This window comes from Phaseolus vulgaris, chromosome 3 (genome assembly GCF_051622355.1).
Source record: "Phaseolus vulgaris cultivar YP4 chromosome 3, ASM5162235v1, whole genome shotgun sequence".
NCBI lineage: Eukaryota > Viridiplantae > Streptophyta > Magnoliopsida > Fabales > Fabaceae > Phaseolus > Phaseolus vulgaris.
In genome coordinates, this window is record NC_143500.1 from 14,627,908 (window position 1) to 14,651,214 (window position 23,307).

Here is a 23,307-nt window from a genome sequence, read left to right on the forward strand (position 1 = left end):
AAACGAAGTAATGTGGCCATCTAGGAGTCCACTGAACCACTATATTGTCGTACCTGTAAAAGTACTCATGAACATCTTACACCGTATTGTGTCTGATCCTCCCGAGATGATCATTTGAGCATTGAACGCTGTAAGACGGGTCTCTGGATCCTCTACCCCCGTGAACGTGATCTTAGGGGCCACGTAGTGCACGGGCACTAGTTCGTCCATGATAGCTCGAGAGAATGGTTCGACGTTGTCCCTTTCATGTAGACTCGCTTCTCGTTCTCTCGAGGGTCGTCGGTCACGTTGCTAGAGATCCCTGCGCAACTCCTCGTGAGTTTTGTGTAGTTCTTGCCGCAACCTTTCTTGCTCCAACGCATACCACTCATTGGCTTCTCGTAGCCTCTCCTGCTCTTGTCTCGATTGTTCATTGGCCTCCTGGAGAGCCCTTAGGGTCTCCATGAGTTGTTGCAGTGTGAGAGCCTCACCTCCATCTTGTCCCGTTGGTACTTGTCTCGTGTTTCTCATCTTCATCTGGAAACTTGAACTTAACTGCGGATGTGGATGGGATCAAGTTTTAGCGGGCCCCCATGGTGGGCGCCAAATGTTCTCGGCGGTTGACCTAGGATGAACGCACCTCCTTCTGGGTTTGGAGTCACGTCTCTCTTAACTGCTTCGAATATGGTTCCGTTGTTACCTGTTGATGACACTCCGACGCTTAAGTCAGCAAGGGCTCACAAAGCAACAATAAAACTCAGTTTAGTGTGCAAAAACAACGTACCTTCATCTGGGGTCTTAGGCCCTTTTTATAACCGTACAAGCAACATGCAACAACTCTCATATGAGAAAAGCAAATCTTAACTGAAAATAAACACATTTATCTTTTATCTTTAATAGAAAAAAGGCATACCACGTGTACCAATCATCTTCGGGTGCTAATCGCAGGCTAACATTTTGTTATAAATGAACGTCCGTATCTTCTTTAGGGTTAACAACAACTATCAACATGTATTTACGTGTTGCAAACATGCAACAACAATATCAACAAATATAATAACAAACATTACAATAACTACTAATATATATATATATATACTAGCACGAAAATAAGGGTATCTCGTACGACAACCTTATCATGCACTTTGGACCCTCCATCGAAATTGGGCCAGTCACATAAATCTTAACTCAGCCCAACAGTCGAGTTGACCTTTTACTTTTTTCGAGCACCAAGTTACTATTCACATATAATAGAATGACAAACTATGTACAGTACATAAATGATTCGAGAATATATAAATATTACATTATGATTATAGAACAAGTGGGTATGCATTACTCTTTATTTTTATCTAGAACAAAAATAATAGATGAGGAAGAAGAATTACTTATTAATTTTTCATCAACCGACAGAAAAGTAAATATTTTGTTAAATTAATAAATTATTCTTATTTTTAAAACTATTTTAGTAAGAAAATTAATGAAACTATTTTTTTACAAAATTCCTATACATTTAACTTTTTTAATTATATGAAAAACCTAAGATAGGGTTTAATTCCAAACTCTAATTACTTATAGAGAATTGTGAAATTCAGGGAGCATATTATTCTCTAAAATCAATCTTATTTGAAATAATAAAGTAAACAATAAGTAGAAAAAATAATTGTTAATATTATATGAACATGGATGTATCATAATATTAATTATTAGTGACAAATAAACATTTCGAATAAAGAAAATTTAAAATTTCTGTATATCAAATGTTCTTAAAAAAATAAACAATTTATTAAAAATATAAAATAAATAAAGAAATAAACCACAAAAATAGAAAATAATTAACATTTATTTCCTGAATTGGCAATGGGAACAATCTAATTAATAAATAAACAAATATTTTGTGTGTGTATAATACAAATTTTATTTATCATGAGAAGATCAATATTTTTATGAATAATAAGTACCTTTCACTCACCCACTTCATACCAATTTTTTTTAAAGGTATAGATAGAAATGAATAAAATATATGTATTGGTTCCTAAATAGATTAGAAAAAAAGTAAATAAATAAAGATTTAATTGTAGTAAAGATATTGTTGGATATTTTTGAATAATTTAAAAAAAGAAGATAAATAAATAGGGGCGTTGAGAGACATAAAGAAGGACACGGCTCAAGGTTAGGGTTTGGGTCTCAACCACTCTTTAAAACACAGTCTCAGATTCATTATTGTGGTTCTTCTCTTTCTCTCTCTTTGTTTCTCTATCTTTTCTCTCTGTGCTTTTGGATTGCTGAATTTGAGGTTGAAGAAGATGATGCAGCCAGGACCCGGCATGGCCCAACAACCCAACCAACAATACCCACAACAGCAGCAACAGCAACAGCAACCCTACATGATGATGCCCCCTCAGCCGCAGCCCCCTCAGATGTGGGCTCCATCGGCCCAGCCTCCACCGCAATCGGTGGCTCCTCCGCAGCCCACCAGCGCCGATGAGGTCCGTACCCTCTGGATCGGTGATTTGCAGTACTGGATGGACGAGAATTACCTCTATACGTGTTTCGCGCACACAGGCGAGGTATCTTCGCATTGCCTTCTCTAATCGCCCTTCGATCGATCTATATGTGTTTTTTATTTTCTTTTTTCGAATCTGGGTTAGATTTTATCTTGAAATTACTATGGCGTGGATTTAGATTTGGAATATGTTTGACATCGAATTAATCTTTTGCTTTTGTGAGGACAGATACTGTTTATCCTAGGAATTTATTTATGGGCCCAAAAAAATACCGTTTTCTTTTGAAAAATATAGATTTCAGACTTTTTAAATACAGATTTGCGTTTTCTGTTGTTAATGTATTATTTTTTAATTATGAATCTGAGTTTTTGATAATTGCATATTCTGGAAGGATTTGATTGATTTAGATGGGTGATGTTGCGTGTAAACAAGTAAAACTAATGTTTAGAAGCTTGTTGGTGGTTCAGGGTGATTCTCTGAATATTGGTTACTGATGGATGTATGGTGCTTGCTTTCAGGTGGCTTCCGTTAAAGTCATTCGGAACAAACAAACTAGTCAATCGGAGGGATATGGGTTTATTGAGTTTACCAGTCGTGCTGGTGCTGAGAGAATCCTTCAAACATACAACGGAACCATTATGCCAAACGGTGGTCAGAACTTCAGATTGAACTGGGCTTCTTTTAGTGCGGGTGATAGGCGTCATGACGACAGCCCAGATCACACCATATTTGTTGGAGACCTGGCTGCAGATGTTACAGATTATCTTCTGCAAGAGACATTTCGGGCACGGTATCCCTCGGTTAAGGGTGCCAAAGTTGTAATTGATAGGCTCACTGGTCGGACAAAGGGTTATGGTTTTGTTAGGTTTGGAGATGAGAGTGAACAGGTTAGGGCTATGACTGAAATGCAAGGGGTTCTTTGTTCAACAAGGCCCATGCGAATTGGACCTGCCTCTAATAAAAACCCTAGCACTCAGTCCCAGCCAAAAGGTATGTCTCTCTCATAGTTGTCATGTGCTTGTTATTTTGATGCAAACATCTGCCAATGTGCTGCTTAAATATAATTTAGATATGTTTTCTTTCAGATGCATACTTTTGGTCTGTTAATGAATATACTACTGGTTGGATTCAGTTCTTTAATTCTGTAGTTATCTATTTTGTGTGTATCCCAGATGTTTTAGTTTACAATTCTTTTCAGTTACACTCTTGAAGAATTGCAGTCCAAACACATTTCTTCCTGTAATTTCCTTTAACAATTTGGGCTAAGTAAATGATATTAAATAATAAAATCTTATAGAACTCCCATTGTCTCAAAGCAGGGTGTCAAGAGGCTCTGTCATCTCGGAGCCTGGAACTGATTTCAGCTGAAATGGTTACCATTTTAGTGCATGGCCTTGTGTAGGTCAGTTATCTGTTTATGTATTGCCCATTATTTTTTGCGGCATTTTCTTTTCTGCCTCTAATTACGGTATATTTTCGTTTCTTTTCATTTTGTTGCTTGGCCTTTTTAGCCAAATTACTTATCAGCTATTCAAATTACTTTCATATCGGTCCTCCATTCTTGCTCCTTGCTCCTTTAGCTTTACTCCTTTGACATTACTTAAAGAACTATATCTTTGAGTTTCTGTTTTAACTTTCCCTTCTTTAGGAAATCTTGTTTACTTTCTACTTTCTTTTCTTCATCTATCTGTCGCTATTAATTCAAGTTTCCAACCTCGTCCACAAGGAATACCTTGGGATACTGGTGGTTAGTGCTTTTATTTTGTAGAAATGCACTCTGCCAGATGGTTTTGTTGTCATGCCATTTTTTATTTTCGTAAGGCAAAGGTCTGTCGTCATTCTTTCTAAATTTCTCTCAGCACATGTGCAATTAAAGTTAACATTTACTCTTTATTGCTTAATCCTTTGGGAAGACCAATCTATTAAAATGTCAAAATGTTAAATGACTTGTGAAGTTTTCTTTAGTGTAGTAACAAGCATTTGACAGCTTCCTAGTTCATTCTTATGTTAGTCTCTATGGCAAACCCTGATGTGTGTGTATTTTAAATACTACAATTTTTACAAGAAACAATGTGTGTGTGTGTATGCATATGTATGTATAGATAGATAGATAGATAGGATGATAGATAGAGATACTTTCCCATTGAGAGAGGGGTGTCCTCATTTTCCACATTCCTTCTCTCATGCCATTTTATTTGTCACATTGTCCACAGTATTTGTAATGCCAATAGTTCTACCATTGCATTGTATTTTAAAGTATTTCTGTTAAGTTTTCTCATGGATTTATTTGAATGCATGGTTTGGTTTAATGTCAGATTTTGTTTATATCAGTAGATTTTATAATATTTTGATAGTTATTGAGAGAGGGAGGGAAACTGTCATTTTCTATATTCCCTTTGCATCCTGTAAGGTGAAAAATCCCTCTCTTGCATTGTAACCCTTTCTGCTGAGTTTTCTCATGAAATTATCTAAATCCATTGTTTTATTTCATGTCTGATCATATTTATATCAGTGAATATTTTTTCCATATTTTAATATTTATAGTGCAAGGTACTGGTTATGTTATTTGCTTCTCAAGGTGCTATTTCCCCCTATACATGTACTTCTTAATTGAAAGTGAGGTAGATTTTGTGCTTCTGAATGATGGTGCATTTCTAATAGTGTAGTGTGTCGAAAGTTTGTGGTGGCATGCAAGGCACCTAGAATTTGTTGCTTGTGAAATTGGTATGTATAATTGCGTGATTTTAGAGTTGAGTATGGGATAGTTAAAGTTTCCTACTGAATGTAGCAACATTATGTTGAAAAGTCGTGCCTCAACAAAAAAGATGTGCCTTGTGTCTTTGAAAACTTTATTAATGTATTTTGTCTTTATCTTTTTTTGGTGTCTTTTACAATGTTACCCATCTTTTTACTTCTACTTTGAACAATGTTACCCATCTTTTTACTTGTACTTTGAACACGCAGCATCATATCAGAATCCTCAAGGGGCACAGAACGAGCATGATCCAAATAATACAACGGTGGGTATTTCTTTGCAATATAGAAACTGCTCTTCTTTGTTCTTGTTCATGACCTGTGTTTTATTGCAGATTTTTGTCGGCAATTTGGATCCTAATGTCACCGATGACCATTTGAGACAAGTTTTTGGGCAGTATGGAGAGTTAGTTCACGTGAAGATTCCAGCTGGCAAGAGATGTGGATTTGTCCAATTTGCGGACAGGTAATTTAATCATTCAGACATTTGGTATTTATCTTGTTAACTTACTTCCTAGTCTAAATGCAGTGTCCTCTGATTGTGCCATGACTTTTCATGTTCATGTATCAGGAGCTGTGCAGAAGAGGCTCTGCGGGTTTTAAACGGCACACTTTTGGGTGGACAAAATGTTCGGCTTTCATGGGGCCGAAGTCCTTCAAACAAACAGGTAAGAAATGTTACTGAACTGTTATCATTCTGATATGCATTATATCCTTTTTAATTGATTTTTGTTATGAATTTGGATTTCGTGGATGACTCAGGCCCAACCAGATGCAAATCAGTGGAATGGCAGCGGTGGTTACTATGGATATGCTGCTCAGGGTTATGAAAATTATGGTTATGCTCCTGCTGGACAAGACCCCAATATGTATGGCAGTTATCCGGGCTATGCAAATTACCAACCTCCTCAGCAACAACAGCAAATAGGATATAGCTAAGCAAGTTCTGCCCCAATTTTCCGTTTTTTCTGTAATCCTATCCTATCTATGATACTTGTTTTGGTTCCTACTCTAATTGTCTCATTGAGAACAAACTTGGCTCTTCTTTTACCTTCCTATGATTGCTATTAGCATGAAACATTCTATGCGGACTTTTATTTTGTATCCATTAAATATTGCTTGCTGATACCTTGATGTTTATGCATCTGATGAGCCCGTCTACATTTCATATCTCCTATTATTTGTAATACTGAATTTTGCAGAAGCGGGTGACATATTGTGTGTGTAGCATATGATGCGTTATCGCGTATTGAGCTTGTTCTGTGGCGTGAAAGAGAGACGCAAAGCGTGATGAAGTTTTAAATAACAAAAAAAAATGATAAATGCTAACAATTAGAAAACTAGTTGAAAGGAATGTTGCATTTCTTTACATATTACATGTCATCTGGTTGCATCTATTGACAAATAATAAATTTAGGCATTGAAGTATTACTTTATTGCATTAAAAAATCACTGAAGTAATCTTGGAAATTATAATAAACAGTTTTTAATGTTAAGAAATTCATCATGTTTGTCTTTCAATGTTACTAAAATTAAATAATTAACTTGTTTGAAAGACGATTAATATTTTAAAGATCACTTAAATAATTTTATTCTTTTGGACGACACTTTAAAAAGAAAACAGGTTAAGGACCGAAATTAATAATTTATTTTTTCTCGAATAAAGTTAGTAGGATCCCAATAAATATTGCTCGACTTCAAGAACTGATAATTCGCCTAGTGTTTGACGTTTATTGGTAGTGTATTTGGATTTTAGATTAATTTGGTTTTGATTGAAAATTGTGTAAACGTAATTGATATTATTTTTTCAATTAATAGAAAATTTATTTTAATTTTTGGTTAGCGTTCCAATATTTTGATTTTGATTCAGTTGAGGTTAATTCAACTTAATTTATTAATCGAAATCTTAGCCACTTTTTTTTAGTGTTTGTTTTCGGTTCAAGGTGCCATTTTATAAGTTCCAATGAAGTTTTTTTAGTGAATTTCACCTTATGGAATTTTAATGTTTTTACAAACAATAGTTATACATCTAACTCAGTTGGTTTGATAGAAAAGTTGATTGTCATAAATTAGTGCGAAGTTTCTTTTGAAGAATTTTTACACTTGTCCTTCGCGAAATAGTGAGTATTTTTAATAGCAGTGCATTTTGTTCCTGGCCTTTTGAAGTACAGGATATCCCTTTACGATGGTTTACCTGTTTTTTTTTTCAGTCCATAGCAGAATCCAAAAGTTATACATTAGAATATTTGTTTTTGTACTCTCTTTTCTCTTTGCCTCACATGTTCGTTCTAACCAGTACATCTTAAAAGTATCTTCATAAACAAGCTTCGTTTAGCAAAACACCGACCAAATTGTTCATATTCATACACGTGTAGAGTTCATAATTTGCAACATGACCAACAGGAAACAAGTTATATTTCTTCATATATCAAGAGCTCAGTAGCAAGATTAAACTAAAAACAAATGGCACTGTTCATATATATTTAATCTTCATAAATAATCCAACCGCTTTTACCTTCTCCCCCAATACCATGTATTCAGATATCTCATATAAGATTAAGAAGTAAAGACAGTATAGGTTTATCATATGGATAACCAAAAACAATGTTGGAAAGAAAACTGATTTATTAAAAATCGTGCCAAGTAGAACCGAGATTGTTACTCAAAAAAGAAAAATGAGACAAAGTTAGACTTGAAACTACAAATCTACATGTCTACCGAATTGATTATTTTCCAGCCTAATTTTCAAGTGCCTGATCCATTCTGTTTCTCATATTCGATTGGATTAGGTAAAGATTCAGTAGGTTGATTGAAATCCACTGTATTATTAATGTCTCCGAATGGGCTAAAGTTCTGGGGATCACTCCTTCCCCACAAATCACGTCCTTCAGATGGCATGGATTCAGGTTGATCGGCCACAACAGGAATATTAACATCATTAGTACTCGGTCTTCCATCTGAATTTGAGATGTCAACATTGCTAAAAGTTTCAATTCCAGGCTTTGTCTTTGTATCCTCTAGCACATCAGTTTTTGGCAACTCCCGCTTCTGCTCGAAGTAGTTAACAGTTTTACTAGTTTGTTCGGATGGCAAGACTTCAGGTTCAGTACATCGAGGGATCAGGTTGAATTCAATATTTGATATATTTGGTTCACCATGAATCACCTCGTTCAGCTGATGTACACCAGGAACAACCTGTTGTCCAGTTCTGATCTCCTTATTGGTGTTGTCAATTGATGGAACTAGGTTGACGGGTTCAGATGCTGCTTCTGAGTCTTTTGTTTCTCCACCATCAGCATTAGATTCTTTTACCTGCGTGGAGGCATCAAGTTCATGAAGTGTTTCACATTGTTGAATCGTTTTGCCATGATCACGCTCTGACACGATAGAGGTAGACTGATTCACATGTCCATGCTCAGATGTTCCCTGTGGAATTCCTCCACTGGAAGTGGGTATCAAAGTAGAGGCAGATTGATTCTCAGGTACTTCTGAGAGGCTAGAATGGATCGCAGTTGGTGGCACTTGCTCTTCAGACACAGGTACCCGAAATTCTGGCTCAAAAGGTTGTTTGTTGCATTGTACTGAAGAGGGAACAGAAGAAGAACCATGTATCTCTGCATGTGGGTTAAGAACTGGAATAGGAAGCTCTTTCCTTTTGATCATTTTGATATGTGGAGCCAAATCATTTTCTACCGTAACTGGAGAAACTTGGCTTGGTACAAACACTAGGCCTCTTAAAAAAGCATCAGTATCTGCAACCTTAACATTAAGAAGATATCCAGCATTAAAAGTGCCTTCAATGACTCCAGTGACTGATTTCCCCACCATTTCATCATTACAATCATTACTTGTACCAGCTGTTTGGCTGAAGTTCAACACATTATCAGAACCAGGAATTACAGGTACATTCTCCCCTTGAACTACATTTGCATCTTTTCTTGGTCGGCCACGTTTTCGTTTCACTGGAACATTTAAAGGAGTGCCTAATCCTTGATTCTGTTGGTTCATCTTGCAGAATGACAATTACAGAGTTGTCTTTAGAAAATATATCTGAAAAAGAGAGAAATGTTATTATTTGACTAAATAAAGTAGGTCTGATTATCCGACATTCCTTAATCTTAATGATGGATAAAATCAACAAGTGAGTTTAGAAGAAATGTATGATGGTGTATGTGTGAGAGAGAATAAGACATAAAGAGAATTCCAAATTTTATTATCTGAGTTATTACCATTTTCCTATTTATTCAAATTTGTATTTCTCTATGTTTAGAATATGAACAAGTTATCCTCTAAAGCAACAGAAAATAGTATCTATTAGACAGACCAACATAGTCCACATGCATACAAAATTATTAGTAAAATAAAGGGTTTCTATACTACCACATTAGTATCTATTACCCTTTATGTGTGCCTGTGTCCATGGTTGTGTGTATCTTTATCCAGAGTATGATACAATTCTCTAGTATCATCACTCTTTCCAAATAATTAAAATGCTTCACATATCATAATAGAGAGCTTTGCTATATTTAGTCCAACAATAGGTTTGATATAAAACTGCTGGTTAAGGAGAGAGAAGATCACTATGAAAAAGGCTCTGAAACATTAACTCTTCCTTCGTTTTAAAAAGAAAAGAAACACAAGATAGAAAGAAAGGAAACTATAAGCATTTCAGCACCTGAACAAACAAATTTCCTAATAGCAAAAATGAAGCATAAACTACGGAAAGATTGAAGCCACAGTCAGAGTGGGCTGAATTCTGAATTCACATTGATTTGGAAAATGGTACTTGAAATTGAAATGAGATATTTTGAGCACAATCCTTATTGTCTTTTATGCAGCAGATAAACAAAACAAAGCTTCAAGGGCAGAGACACTCTCACAATTTTTTAATAGTTGTTAAGCGATGTTATCTTTTAAATGAGATCAATTATGCGGCAATGATTCAAACGCAAAAACTAATAATTTTTACAATTTACAAAATGACTTTTCTTTAAATGGTACAACTTATATACGCTCTGAAATTAAAATAACTTCTTGCAGAAACTAGTTGTTGGATTCAAGGTATTCATAATGCATGTCTGATAACATGTAAGCTAGTGCAATGCAGGAGCAGTTGTCATAACTGGGATCAAACCCCTAAACTAACAATGGAAGAGATTTACAAGAGTAGCAAGAATCATAAATAAATTTCATTCTTGAACATCACAGAAAAGAAAAACTGTAAAATGTAGCGTAAAAGAAAGCATGGAAAACTCACAGATGGATTAGGGCTATCCAAAGACTTCGGGGGCCAAATGGGGTGGATGTAATCAACAGCAAAAACTGGAACTTCTGTGGCTGTGGCCAGAAAATGAATTTTGTTGCCTTTGATGTATTATTTCAAAAAAAAAAAAGAAAGAAAGAAAGAAAGAAAGAAAGAAGAGAAAAGAAAGTGAAGAGTGTAGAATGGAATGAATATTGATGTTAAATTGGATCTATTTATCTCTGTTAGACTTTCTTTCCAACACCAAGATCTTGCGCAGAACAACACACCGCACATGGCTGGCTCACAATAACTCTTAATTTGCATATACTTATTTCTTTATTAATTAATATGTAAGAGATTATTGCTTCTATAAATATATAAGTAAACATTAATAAAATATTTTCGAAATGATTAATTATCTCTTAATTTTATAATATAAGTATTAATAAAATATTCATGATATGATTAATTATGTAAAAAACATAATTTTACGTGTAAAATCACGGCTTAATTTTCACTCTTATATAAGTCACGTTATTTTCCACATATTTCGTTTAAAATAAATGAGACGGGAAAGCGTATTTCAATGTCTTTCCGTGTGTTTTTCTTCTTATATATTTATCTTAAAAAGTAAATTATATTTTTTTCATATAAGAAAATTAAATTTGTACTTGATATTTATATTTAGAATTATTACTTTTGTTCCATTTATAAATTCATCCAGAAAATATTGAAGTTGTGCTACGTATGAACTTTAAAGATTTAAAGTATGATAATATACATCTAAATATAGGTTTAAAGAGAATCATTGATATGAAAAACTATATTGAACAATAATAGTTAACGAATTACTTGAGAATCAAATATATTAATATTTTATTTTAGTTTTTTTTATATTAATTTTTATTGAAAAAACATAATATTTTATTATTAAAAGGAATTCTAAAGTGAAAGTTAGAGAAAAAAAAAACTTTTTCCAATACTATTTATTATCTAGGTCGCTTTAAAATTGAACCAACAAAGATTCATCCATTTTCTATTGGTTAACCCATTTATTTCTACACATAATTTATAACATTGATTCTATAACATACCACCAACAGAGCCAACGTGGTTGAAGGTTTTTGTAGCAATGTTCACTTTATATCATAATTTTTTTTTTGTTTTATTTTCTTGAATATTATGTTTGTTAAACAATAAATTAATGAATATTAAATTATTTAATCATTTTTTGCATATATTAATTTCTTATTTAACAATTATACTAAAACATAATTAAAATCTGTTTTTTTTTCTTATATCAGAGTTCTATTTATATAAATAAAAAACTCAATAGAAGTTAATTATGTTAATTCAAATAATAATAGAGATAAACTTAGACAATCCTCCATCACTATCTTACTTATTTCCATTGTTTTAGACTTTAGCAGAATGGTGCAGTTGAAAGTTTCGAAGCAATGAATTAGTATAGAGTTTTATGATTTGTTAACAACAATTTATAATAAGCAGTCCCTATCCTACAACACAAAGACGGAGTTTGATCATATAATATATAATAGTTTGTATATCAAATACCAAAACTGAGTGTGCCAAGTCCTTGAGGACCAGGTTATATTTCTCTGTTTCACTGCTATTCAATGACGATTCTTTCTATCTTATCTCCAAAACACCAATGAAGGTGTTCAATGCTGCGTCTGCATTAATAAAATAATTCCTTCAATCTGTCTAATCATATATATATATATATATATTTATATACACACACATATTCTCTCAGTTTTATTATATGTATGTTTTTATTTATGTGTTAGGTGTCACTTGACTCCATTATTGATTATTCAAAAGACTAAGTTGCAACGTTGAATCGCGTTTTCATCAAAAACAAGATGGTTGAACCTTATATCTCAATCCTACGTACACCAGTTATCTCATAATATATATACGAGAGTACTAATTCAAAAAGAAAATATTCTTCACCTTTCTATAAGAAATTAAACACTAAATTAATAAATAAGACTTTTATAGCTTCTGTCTCATGATTCATGAATTATATTGTGCACAAAACACCTTTGACATGGTTATTTTCTCAGTAAACAGCTTTGGATAAGTTAGCATATTTTGGTTTATAACTGAATCACGAAGAGGAACCTTTTAACTTCGATCTGGTTTCACACACAAGAACTTATTCACAGCAGAAATAATGAACTGAAACACAAATCCCCTAAATCTCTATATCTATTATTTTACATGAAAAGATTGAAAAATAATGGTGGTTTTAGGTGTTCTATATATACACACAATCACTGACTCGAAAAACCTTCTCAGCATATACATGCAACCCTTTGAGCACTAGTAGTTGATGTTGATCTCATAATCGATTAATCAACTCACCTCAGGAATACTCTCTAGCGTGGGCATCCATAATCTATGATTACCATCATCATTTCTGGCTTTTATTAACCGAAGCAGAACTTGTTCTGCAGAAGCTCTCCCAACGTGCTTCTGATTAACCTGATGTTTCTTCTCCAACAATTCTGCCAACTCCCTCTTTGATATCTTTATCTTCACTTTCCCATCAGCATGAGCTTTGTCAAATACCTTGCTTGAGCTGCTCTTCTTGGACGTCAAATCGCTCCAGTCCTCGCCGTCCCACTCCATTGATGATGCCGGCTGAACACAGTTTCCCATATTTTGGTAGATGAATCAAATATATGGTGAGATGATTGCTAAAACTTGTTTAAGTGTATGATGTATTGATCAATAAATGAAGATAGATTGATTGCTTTGGTGACGTATTTGTTTTAGAAAAAATGAAGTGTGTGATGAGAGATATGTGTGAGGTGGAAGGGTTTGATAATTTGATAGATATATATATACAGAGATATGATGTAATGGGAAATGGATAATGGGAACAGTGATGGAGAATTTGGTTATTATATAGGACACGCGGAAACCTAGATCTGGTCTCATTCTTGTGCATGGCAGCCAAAAAGGTGGCTTCCTTGACCAAATAGTATGATTTGAAGGTACATGTGTGTTTGTGGTGTGCAAAGGGTGTGTGAAATGAAGGGGAGATTTGGCATCTTTAGGAGTGACTAACCAAGTGACTGTCACTCTGTGTCACTTTGTTTAATCAAATATGGTCTTAGGGCAAAGAGAAAAATGCTTGAGAATACCAAATGAAATTGCTGTTTGCATTTTTCTATTTTCTAATTCAATAATATATTCCCTTTTGTTTTAATATCTACCTAGGCCCCATATCAATATTTTTTTTTTTTTTTGTTAAAACCATCCTATTGTATTGTATGTTTGTTGGCTTTGAAACAAAACCCAAAGTAATTTCTTTTTAAAGTGATGTTTTATGAATAACTAATTATCAATATTTCTGATCGGTTTTTTAATGAATATACTGGAGTATTTTTTGGTATGTTTATAAGATGCACAAAGAAATAATTTGGTTTTTTTACCATTATATGGTTATTTTTTTTCTTTTTACCAAAATGGGTCCGTTTTAAAAAAATTACAAATTTAAACAAGTCGTGCCAATTCGGCACAACTTCATATGCACAAATCGTCCCAATTAGACACGACTTTTGTCTTGTCATATTGAAGTTGTGCCAACTTAGCACGACTTCTGCCCTGTCATACTGAAGTCGTGTCAACTTGGCACGACTTCTGCCACGTCATAATTATTTTTATTTTATTGTTTATATATTAGGTAGTCAGTTATGTAATGTTAAAAATTAATTTGATACATAATTTTTTAAGAGTGTTAGTTTTAAGGAACAAAAAATTGGAATAATTTACTTCTAGTTCAACTTTATATTTTTATTTTATATCTTGTAATGAATCTTACTAATTTGTTTAGTTCTAATTAATCTATTCTCATCATTACTTGTTTTTTAAAATCATTACTTCTCAAGTTATTTATTTTGTAAATTCACAACAATAATTCTCTATTTATTTTCCAAATACAATAAATTTTCATTTATCTATTTATTTCCAAATTCAATAACAATTTTCTTCATTTTTTAATTAATCAAATAATCAAGTTATTGTATTACATTACTGTCAAACATGATCTATACACGATTATCCAATTTTTTGTTCCTTAAAACTAACACTCTTAGAAAATTATGTATCAAATTAATTTTTAACATCACATAACTTACTACCCAATATATAAACAATAAAATAAAAATATGACGTGGCAGAAGTCTTCGTGCCAAGTTGGCACGACTTTAGTATGACAAGACAGAAGTTGTGCGTAATTGGGACGATTTGTGCATATGAAGTCGTGCCAAATTGGCACGACTTGCCTAAATTTGTAATTTTTTTAAACGGACCCTATTTTGGTAAAAAGCAAAAACAATAACCCCATCATGGTCAAAAACCCAAATAATTTGCTATTGAGATACATGTTATAGATGAAGAGTATATACATTTAGAAAGAAATGTGATTTATTCTTTTTAATAAAAAAAACATCTTTTTAAAAGTTATTTTTTTTTATTTTAAAGAATAAATAAATTAATAACAGAGGAGCACTTGAGATGTTTCAACCCGTATAAAAAACATATATTACGGATTAAAAAAGAAGTTGACCCAAGACAACCATCCTGCAAAAGAAAAATTAGCTTGAAAGAGTTTAATTTACACATTGACATCCTAAAGCTGCTATACTCATAAATAGGGGTGACAAAGTGGGATGGGTCGTGTGGGCTGGCCCGCGGTCCGCTAAAAAAACCGCGGGGCGGGTTGCTTATTTCAACTCGCTAGCTCGCTTAAGCCCGCTCCGCATAACCTGCAGCCCGTGTGGGCCAAGTGCGGGACGGGGCGGGTTGACCCGCATAACTTTAAAATGTATAAATTTTTTTTGCATCCCCATATTTTGTTCATGTAGTCTCATATTTCACATTCTGAAATTTTTAATAACATCTTACTACACATGTCTCATGAAAATAATATTATGAGACCATTTACCTAATGCATCTAAATAAAAAAAAATATTTTTTAAATTTTTTTTAAATTTTTTTTCTTATGCAGGCTAGAAAAATAAGCCTGCAAATTCTATGCAGGGCGAGCCAGCCCGCATTGCCACCCCTACTCATAAATGTTCCCTAGCTTACCAAAATATCTTCATCCCAACTCCAAAACATAACACAAAACCAATCCGAAAGCATGGCCCAAGACATGAATCCAACTACATTTGCAATGTTCATGTGGTATATAAGAACCCCAATTTACTATATCCTTGATGACATTTGCTTTTTAGAGTCTGCTACATTATCGGTAAAGAATAAAATGAATAAATTAGGACATTTTAGGGATGTCATAACCCTTATACAAAATTTGACTTGAAGTTAAAGAGTTGTAACAACCTAGACACGCTACACAAAATAATATAAAGTTGGAACTCAACTATAGTGCTTACTAAAACTGTTCTATTCATTAGGATCGTGATTACTAGCCAAATCAAGCTAAACAAAAGTTACACACTAATCAGTCACATTACTAAAAAGTTCTTAATATAGATATACAATTCAATTCAAAATGTCTAGCTTCCTACAACAAAAAATATTCCTCAACATGGGCTAACTTTGTTGTCACCGTTCCCTGCTATCACCATTCCAGAATTGCGTAGCCACAACAAGAATTCCATGACCAATATGTATACCTTTTTTATGTTCTATCTTGATGTGTCACTTCCCCCATAATCTTTAGCTTCACTTCCAAACGAAGATATAACCTAAACAGAGAGATAACTTGCAACCATAACATACCTTTAAGCAACATTTGTTGATCAAGATAGGATACTTTGAAGTATAATGTGTTAGCATAAAAATCCTACGATACCCCTATCATACCCCACCAACAATGCCTATTTGGTAAAATATTTTTGTTCATACCACAATAGATTACTTGGTTATTGGCTCCTTTCAGAACATCACAGACTTTTGAGACACATAATAGAAAATTGAACCCAGTTCGAAAAGGAGATATTCACAACTGTATGCATATGTTTAATTCATAACCAGACTTTTAATTGAGCTAAACTCCATACTTCTTCCATGTCAACCTTTCCTTGCCTAAATATTATGTTGTTCCTATATGTCCAAACCTCTCATACTATTGCAATCCACAACCCTTTCCAAACTAAGTTTTGCTTCCCATTTAAATTCATATGGTGGAAATATTGATAGTTAACTATAAGTTGATTATGGTGAACTATGTGATATTGAATCACCTACGACACATCAACCACACCATATTTGTCTATTTACAGTTTAAGAATAAATGTTTAGCAATCTCATCCTTCTCATTACATAAGATACACCTAGCATTACTAAGTTGGATATCCTTGTTGATAAGGTTCACTTTTGTAGGGAATCTATCCAAAAACACTCTCCAACGTAGATGTTGTGCATTTGGGGCAATTTTAAGCTTCCATAATGGCTTAAACACTCCATTTATGTCCCCTTCATTGTGATTTGAGAGTAAAAGATAAGCCGATTTGTCTGTAAATTGACCATCCTCATCTTCCTTCCATATCCACCTATCAATATTGTCATTTATAGGAATTTTTCCTTCCAACCGATGGATAAGTTCTCGCTCATGTATTTCCTCCTTGGTCCATCTATTCCTTCTCCAATTAAGATTCCAAATCCAGCTATCATCTATCCATTCCTCCATCTCATTTAGCATTTTCTCCTTGTTCTTTGTTAAGGAATACAACCTTGGAAACCTCTCACTTAGTGGATATTCGTCTACCTAATTATCTCCAAGAACTTGATTTCTCCTATCCAATCTTCCACTCTATATGCACCTATTAAACCACTTATCTTGTTATGTCCTTGCTCACACACCTTAGCTACATCCAACCACCACCTTGATTTTTTTTTCATCATTCAAATTTAAACCCCTCCATGATCCATATTTAGATTTTAAAATTTCCACCCGCAGTCCTTGATCTTCCGTGTTGATGTTATTCCTAACCGTCTATCATCTTAGGATTGCACATTTTATGGGTTGCACTTTATTTATAACTTTTTGATTTAAGCAAAATATGGTGATAAGCTCAAAGAAGATTGTTATTGGACACGAACTTAACCAAGTGGTTAAGTAAGTGTGAAGATTCTCTTTTAGAGAGAAAAATAGAAAACACAATATAAGGTGATGATGATGATGCGATACGAAATTAAGAACAAAAAAAGAGGAAGAAAATATAATAGATGAACTGAATTGTAAATGAAGAAAAGGAAGAACATAAAAAATGGAAGAAGAGTGGTGCAAAGAAAGAAAGGAAAAGGTGAAGAGATGAATAAAGATTATGGAAAATGGAATAAGGAGTCACACCACTTGGAAGGATGGAAGCTTCCAAGATGAATGGTTAGGAGCCGGTACTTGAGGTGCACTACTCTCAAGGTAAGACTCAAGAACAATTTAGGAGACAAAGCTCACTAATCACTCAAGCAAAGTTTCTCTTCTTAATTCAAATTCAAGTTTGAAATACATGAGGCAAGACACCCTATTTATAGGAGAGGGGTGCCTTGGTGGGAAATGAGAGGAGAGAGGAAAAGGGAGAAAGGAGGGGCAACCTAGGGGTTGACTTTAGGTCAATGCCACCCCTTAAGCCTAGTTTCGAGAAGCTAGGTTAAAAATCCTAATCCTAGTGCACTTGTCATGAAATGTGAGCTTGACACAAACCCAATTTATGTTGATTACACCCTACATTATGTTATATACACCCTAATCTATTGAAATTAAAAATAAAGATACTAGCTGGTGCAAAGCTCCCATCATGTGGGCTCTGCTCCTGGTAATCCTCTGAGGAATGATGGACTCTGAGGTAGGGATGACAAAGCGGGGCCGACCTTCGACCCGCTGGTAAAAAATGCACGGCGAGCTCACCTTTTCAACCCGCTTACCCGCATTCGCCTGCCCCGCATAACTCACATTAGCTAGCAGCGGGGCGGGGCGGGCTGGCCTGCAAGCCCACAAACCAAAAAAAAAAATGACTTTGGTAGCAGTGGAGTAAATGTTATGTTTTTCTTCCTTTTTCATTTTAGGGTAGAAAATTACAAGGATCATTGGAGTTATAATTTCCTTGAGACTTCTTTTTGGTCTAGTTTTGGGGATGAAAATAGAGGATGTTGGATATGATATTTTTCATGAAATTTGGAATAAATAATAATGGATATGTTAGGTAGTGGGTAAGTCAAGAATATTGGAAGGTTGATACTTGGATTATGTAACATTCAATTAATGTTATTGCTATATTAATCCTAATACCTTTGTTTTTTACAAGAATTTTTCAAGAGAAAGAGTAAAAAAAAATCATTAAATTTCTTAATAAAAAATAAAAAATATTGAATGCGGGCTGGCCTGCAAACCTGCGGGCCAACCCTTATGTGGAGAGAGACGAAAAATCTAGCCCGCACTCACTTTGCGGGATGGGCAAACTCGACCCACATTTTGTAGGCCAAGTGCGGGGTGGGCTGGCCGCCTTGCCATCCTACTCTGAGGCACTGGCTATGGAGTGATCCTGACCTAGCCCTAGGTCTTGTGTCATGCTCATGATCATTCTTCTGGAAGGTTAGGCTAGCTTAGTGGGTCTTCTATCTCTCAGGGCTTCATCAAATCCTGACTCCATCTCAATATGTATTTTATGACCAAAATATTGTGAGAGTTGGCCTCACACATAAATAACGTGTCATCCGCAAACTGTAGTATACTCACTTCTAGTTTTTCACTCCTCACACTTATACCTTTAAATAAATGTCTCTTACACATTTGTCTCACCATCCTTGTTAACTCTTTTTCTACTATTATAAAAAGAAAAGGAGTCACAGGGTCACCTTGTCTAAAACCACATGTTGGTTTTATTTTCTTTGTAGGACCATTGACTAAAACTGAGATAAAAAATGATTCCATACAAGCCCTTACCTGTTTGATCCAATCACTACATAATCCTAGATGACCCATTTTAACGAGTGCCATGCTTTCCTTTTTCCATATACACCCATGTACAACTTCATTAGCAACTAGGACACTATCTAATAAACCCTTGTCATTTAGGAATGCTGACTGTGTAAACTCAATAATCCTAGGCAACACAAATTTTGAGTCTATTTGCTAGAATCTTGGATCTTAGAAATGCATCCAACAAGAGAAATAGACCTAAACTCATCCAATCTTAAAGGGTTTTCATTTTTAAGCATTAAGGTTGTGAAAGAGAAATTATACCCTATTGGTATGTGGTTGGAATGCTGGAAAAGCTTAACAACCAGAATCATGTCATGCTTTAATGTCCCCTAATTATTCTTAATAAACTCAAAGTTTAACCCATTTGGCCTTAGGCTCTTATCATTCCTACAATAGTCAACTGCCTCCTTGATTTCCTTTCTTATATAGTCCTTTTAATCATCTGATTATCCTCACGTGGTAGAGAAGGGAATTCTACATTATCTAAGTCTATAGGATAAGAATAAGGAGTTATGATCCTGCACCTCCTTTTTCACTCTATTTGGTTCTTCACACTAAGTCCATTGTATTTCAACCTCTTTCAGCTCATTTTTCATTCTCCTCCATCTAATCCCAGAATGGTAGTATTTAGTTTTAGCGTCTCCTTGCTTCATCCACATAGTTATAGCTTTTTGGTTTAGAATTAATAGTTCTTTAGTTCGAAAATCGTTTAAGTCGCTTAATAATTTGACGTGTTTCTCTTTCATTTCGTCACCTAGGTTACTATCATTACCAAACTGATCGATATGTTTTAGTTTTCACTCCAATAATGGTTTTGTAGTACTCATGCTCCAAAATATGTCTTTGTCCCAGCTTTTTAAGTCAAACTTCAATATTTGAAGCTTTTGTTTGACCACCACTAGAGTATTCCCCCTTTCATTGTACGAATTTCGTTTATCCTTGATCATGGAATTAAACTCTGGTTCTTTATTCCATACATTGTGAATCTCTAGTCCATGTGAGCAACCAACATTCATCTAAGATGACCTCAACAACATATAGGGTCAAAAGAGATGTCCTTAGAAAACTTCTAATTGCACTATAGTATTTTCCTTTAATTGCATCAGTATCCCTCCCTTTTTGTTTGAGCCTAGGAATGTCTTGTTGTTGTTATCATTTATCCTACAACACCACACCATAAACCTTCATAGCTAATTTGGGCTACATCTTGGTTATCTTGCTTATGGTCTAATTAGTGCATGAGAAAAAAATAAGAAGTAGTTCTAGATAGGTAGAGATAGCTAACATATATGACCAGATAAAGAGAAGAGCATAGCTACATAAGTTATTTTAAACACTGACTCAGATTCAAAGACTAATCAGAAAAGAAAAACGGATAGCAAAATAATTACTCTTCAACCATAGCCAAGACATAAGTTGGGGCATATGAAAAATTTCCTCAACTATCTACTATCCATTGTTGAAAGGCAATTGTATTTCTATAACCCATAAAGTCCAAACAATTGGTGTCTACTTACCTTTCCATATAAGATTTTGTTTATGATTTATAAGGGGGATATAAAGTTGATCAAAATGATTATGAATATTATTGTGTCGGACAAACTGAATACCAATCTAGCTAAAGTAGGAATCCCAGATAGCCAATGCTATTTCACAACCAAGAAACGAGTGATTTACAATTTTTTGTTAATTTTTTTCACAAAAGTCACTTCAAATAAGTTTTTCACAAATAAATAATTGCTACAGTATAGTCTATATATGTAGAATTTTGTTTGTAATTTGAAAGTGACAAAAATACTTTGTATTGAATCTTATCACGTTGAGAATAAGAATGACATTTCACCTACTCAGGCCTTCCTATTGGTGATAATCCATCTAGGTATTCCTTTTGGGAGCCTGTGCTATCAAAGATCAGACATAAACTTTCGGTGTGGAAAGGGAGAAACCTATCCTTCGCGAGAAAAGTTTGTTTTATAAAAGTTTTCATTAATGTCATACCTCTGTTCTTCTTATCCTTCTTTAAATCCCTAATAGGTGTTTGCAAGGAAATTGCATAGTCTAGCTGGGAGAACATTTGTAAATTGAAAGAGGAGGGCAACCTTGGTATTAGGCACATTGATCTATTTAATAAGGCACTTTTGGAAAAATGGTTATGGGAAATGGGATCCCCTGAGACTGGCCTTTGGAAGGATGTTCTAGAATCGTAGTACGGATCGTGGAGGAAGGTAAATTCAATTACATCGGATCGAAATAAGTACAAATCTAGATGGTGGAATGATTTATCCAAAGTAAGCCTATCAGATAAGGGAAGTAGATGGTTTGCTTCAAATGTGGTTTTTGGCAAGTAGGATCTGAATCAAAGTTCAAATTATAAGAAGACAAGTGGCTAGTCAACACTCTACTCAAAGAGAGATAATCCATAATCTACAATAACTCAATGCTTAAAGATAAACCTATTGTTAGGTTCAGAAGATGGTATAGAAAGGGTTGGGAGTGAATTTTTTGTTGGAGAAAAGAGTGGTTCGAGTGGGAAAAATCTATGGTAGAAGATTTTATGGCAAGATTATCACAAGTTTCCCTACATAGAGATAAGGAGAATTTATGGTTATGCAACAATCCCCTCACTTATAGATTCTCGGTAAAATCTGCCTATACATAGTTAGAAAATCTTGGAACTAGGGGTGTATCTACATCGTTTGCATATCTTTAGAATCTAAAGGTTATGCCCTCAGCTCAGTATTATGTGTAGAGGGCTTTATTGGATAAGATAGCAACTAAGAAGAACCTGCATAAAAGGGTTTTATATTGAGGGATATATTATGCGCCCTATTTGGGAGAGAAGAGGACTTGACATCACACATTCTTATTTCGTGTAAGGTATCAATTACAGTTTGAAATATGTGCTATGGCTTGGGATTAGTTTGGTGAATCACAATGTGTTGGTTAATCATTTTGAACAGTTTTCATGCATTTGCTTTAATAAAGAAAGTAATGGTTTGTGAAAAGTTCTTTGAGTCTCTGTCATTATTTGGAAGCATAAACAAAGATAAATGCTGAGGAAATTTTTACCATGGCACAAGTCTAATCATGAACATGGATGAAACATAAAGTTTGAAGTCCAAATTCTTCTTAATCTGCTTTAACATGAGAAAAAATGATCTTTGCTTGAGTATTAACTTATTGTTTTTTGGTGGTTTTGAGTTTAAAATCTGTTTTAAGTGTTATTTTGTTGTCAAAAATTATTGTTATGCTACATTATCTTTGAGCTGGCTAGAGGAGTGGATGGTCGAGAGATTTTTGGTGTAGGTTACGATGTAGTGGTGCAGGGTGCTTTGGGGTGAATGAATGATGCATAATAAAATATGGAACAAGGCAAGATGGTGTTTGGCTTACCTTTGGCAAATTCTGCAAAAGGGCAACATAGGTGATTATATTGAGGTGCTGGATTATTAAGGACAGTTCAACAACGTTGTCTTGCGGCCAGTGGAGGCAATTCTGCTCGTTCCAAAAAGTTATCCTTATGTGGAAACGGATGTAGGGACATATACGAGGGACTTCAAAAGCGTCTTCGTGTTACAATGTTTTTTGCTGCAGAGATGTAACAGTGGTGTGGATTATGCAGAGTATTTATAAAGAGCTCAAAACTTCATGCTTTTGGAATATTAGGCAGCAAAGGCCATATTCTTGTTTATGGAAGCAAGCCAGAATAACACTGGTTTAGGAGCAGCTACTTTTCTGGATATTTTATATTTTATAATTATTTTCAATAATTTCAATTTCATTGTTTCTCTTCAATATCTTTATTTTTTCCCCATCCGTAACTTTTAAAAGATCAAACT

At 34.3% G+C, this 23,307-nt stretch overlaps 4 protein-coding genes across 5 annotated transcripts; 1 reads left to right on the plus strand and 3 right to left on the minus strand.

The window, feature by feature from the left end:
• Positions 1–2,119: 2,119 nt before the first annotated feature.
• On the plus strand, positions 2,120–6,384 carry LOC137806690 (polyadenylate-binding protein RBP45). 2 transcript variants are annotated; one of them, XR_016519435.1, is made up of 7 exons: positions 2,123–2,549; positions 3,005–3,476; positions 3,806–3,888; positions 5,451–5,506; positions 5,576–5,706; positions 5,812–5,908; positions 6,003–6,384. XR_016519435.1 is itself a non-coding variant. In XM_068606927.1 (6 exons), the coding sequence occupies exons 1-6, from the start codon at positions 2,286–2,288 to the stop codon at positions 6,177–6,179; spliced, it is 1,197 nt and encodes a 398-aa protein (XP_068463028.1). In that variant the 5' UTR covers positions 2,120–2,285; the 3' UTR covers positions 6,180–6,384. The 2 variants fall into 2 exon arrangements, 1 of the variants encoding a protein (XP_068463028.1); XM_068606927.1 differs by lacking the exon at positions 3,806–3,888 and having other exon boundaries at positions 2,120–2,549.
• A 1,464-nt stretch (positions 6,385–7,848) lies between these two features.
• On the minus strand, positions 7,849–10,760 carry LOC137806691 (DNA binding protein). The gene is made up of 2 exons (XM_068606929.2): positions 10,498–10,760; positions 7,849–9,290 (listed from the first exon to the last, which is right to left on the minus strand). Exon 2 carries the CDS (start codon positions 9,246–9,248, stop codon positions 7,986–7,988), a length of 1,263 nt encoding a protein of 420 aa, XP_068463030.1. The 5' UTR covers positions 9,249–9,290; positions 10,498–10,760; the 3' UTR covers positions 7,849–7,985.
• Positions 10,761–12,566: 1,806 nt separating this feature from the next.
• LOC137806692 (uncharacterized) lies at positions 12,567–13,343 on the minus strand. Its single transcript, XM_068606930.2, has one exon. It carries the CDS (start codon positions 13,171–13,173, stop codon positions 12,868–12,870), a length of 306 nt encoding a protein of 101 aa, XP_068463031.1. The 5' UTR covers positions 13,174–13,343; the 3' UTR covers positions 12,567–12,867.
• Positions 13,344–16,759: 3,416 nt separating this feature from the next.
• LOC137839128 (uncharacterized) lies at positions 16,760–17,188 on the minus strand. Its single transcript, XM_068648254.2, has one exon. It carries the CDS (start codon positions 17,186–17,188, stop codon positions 16,760–16,762), a length of 429 nt encoding a protein of 142 aa, XP_068504355.2.
• Positions 17,189–23,307: the final 6,119 nt, after the last annotated feature.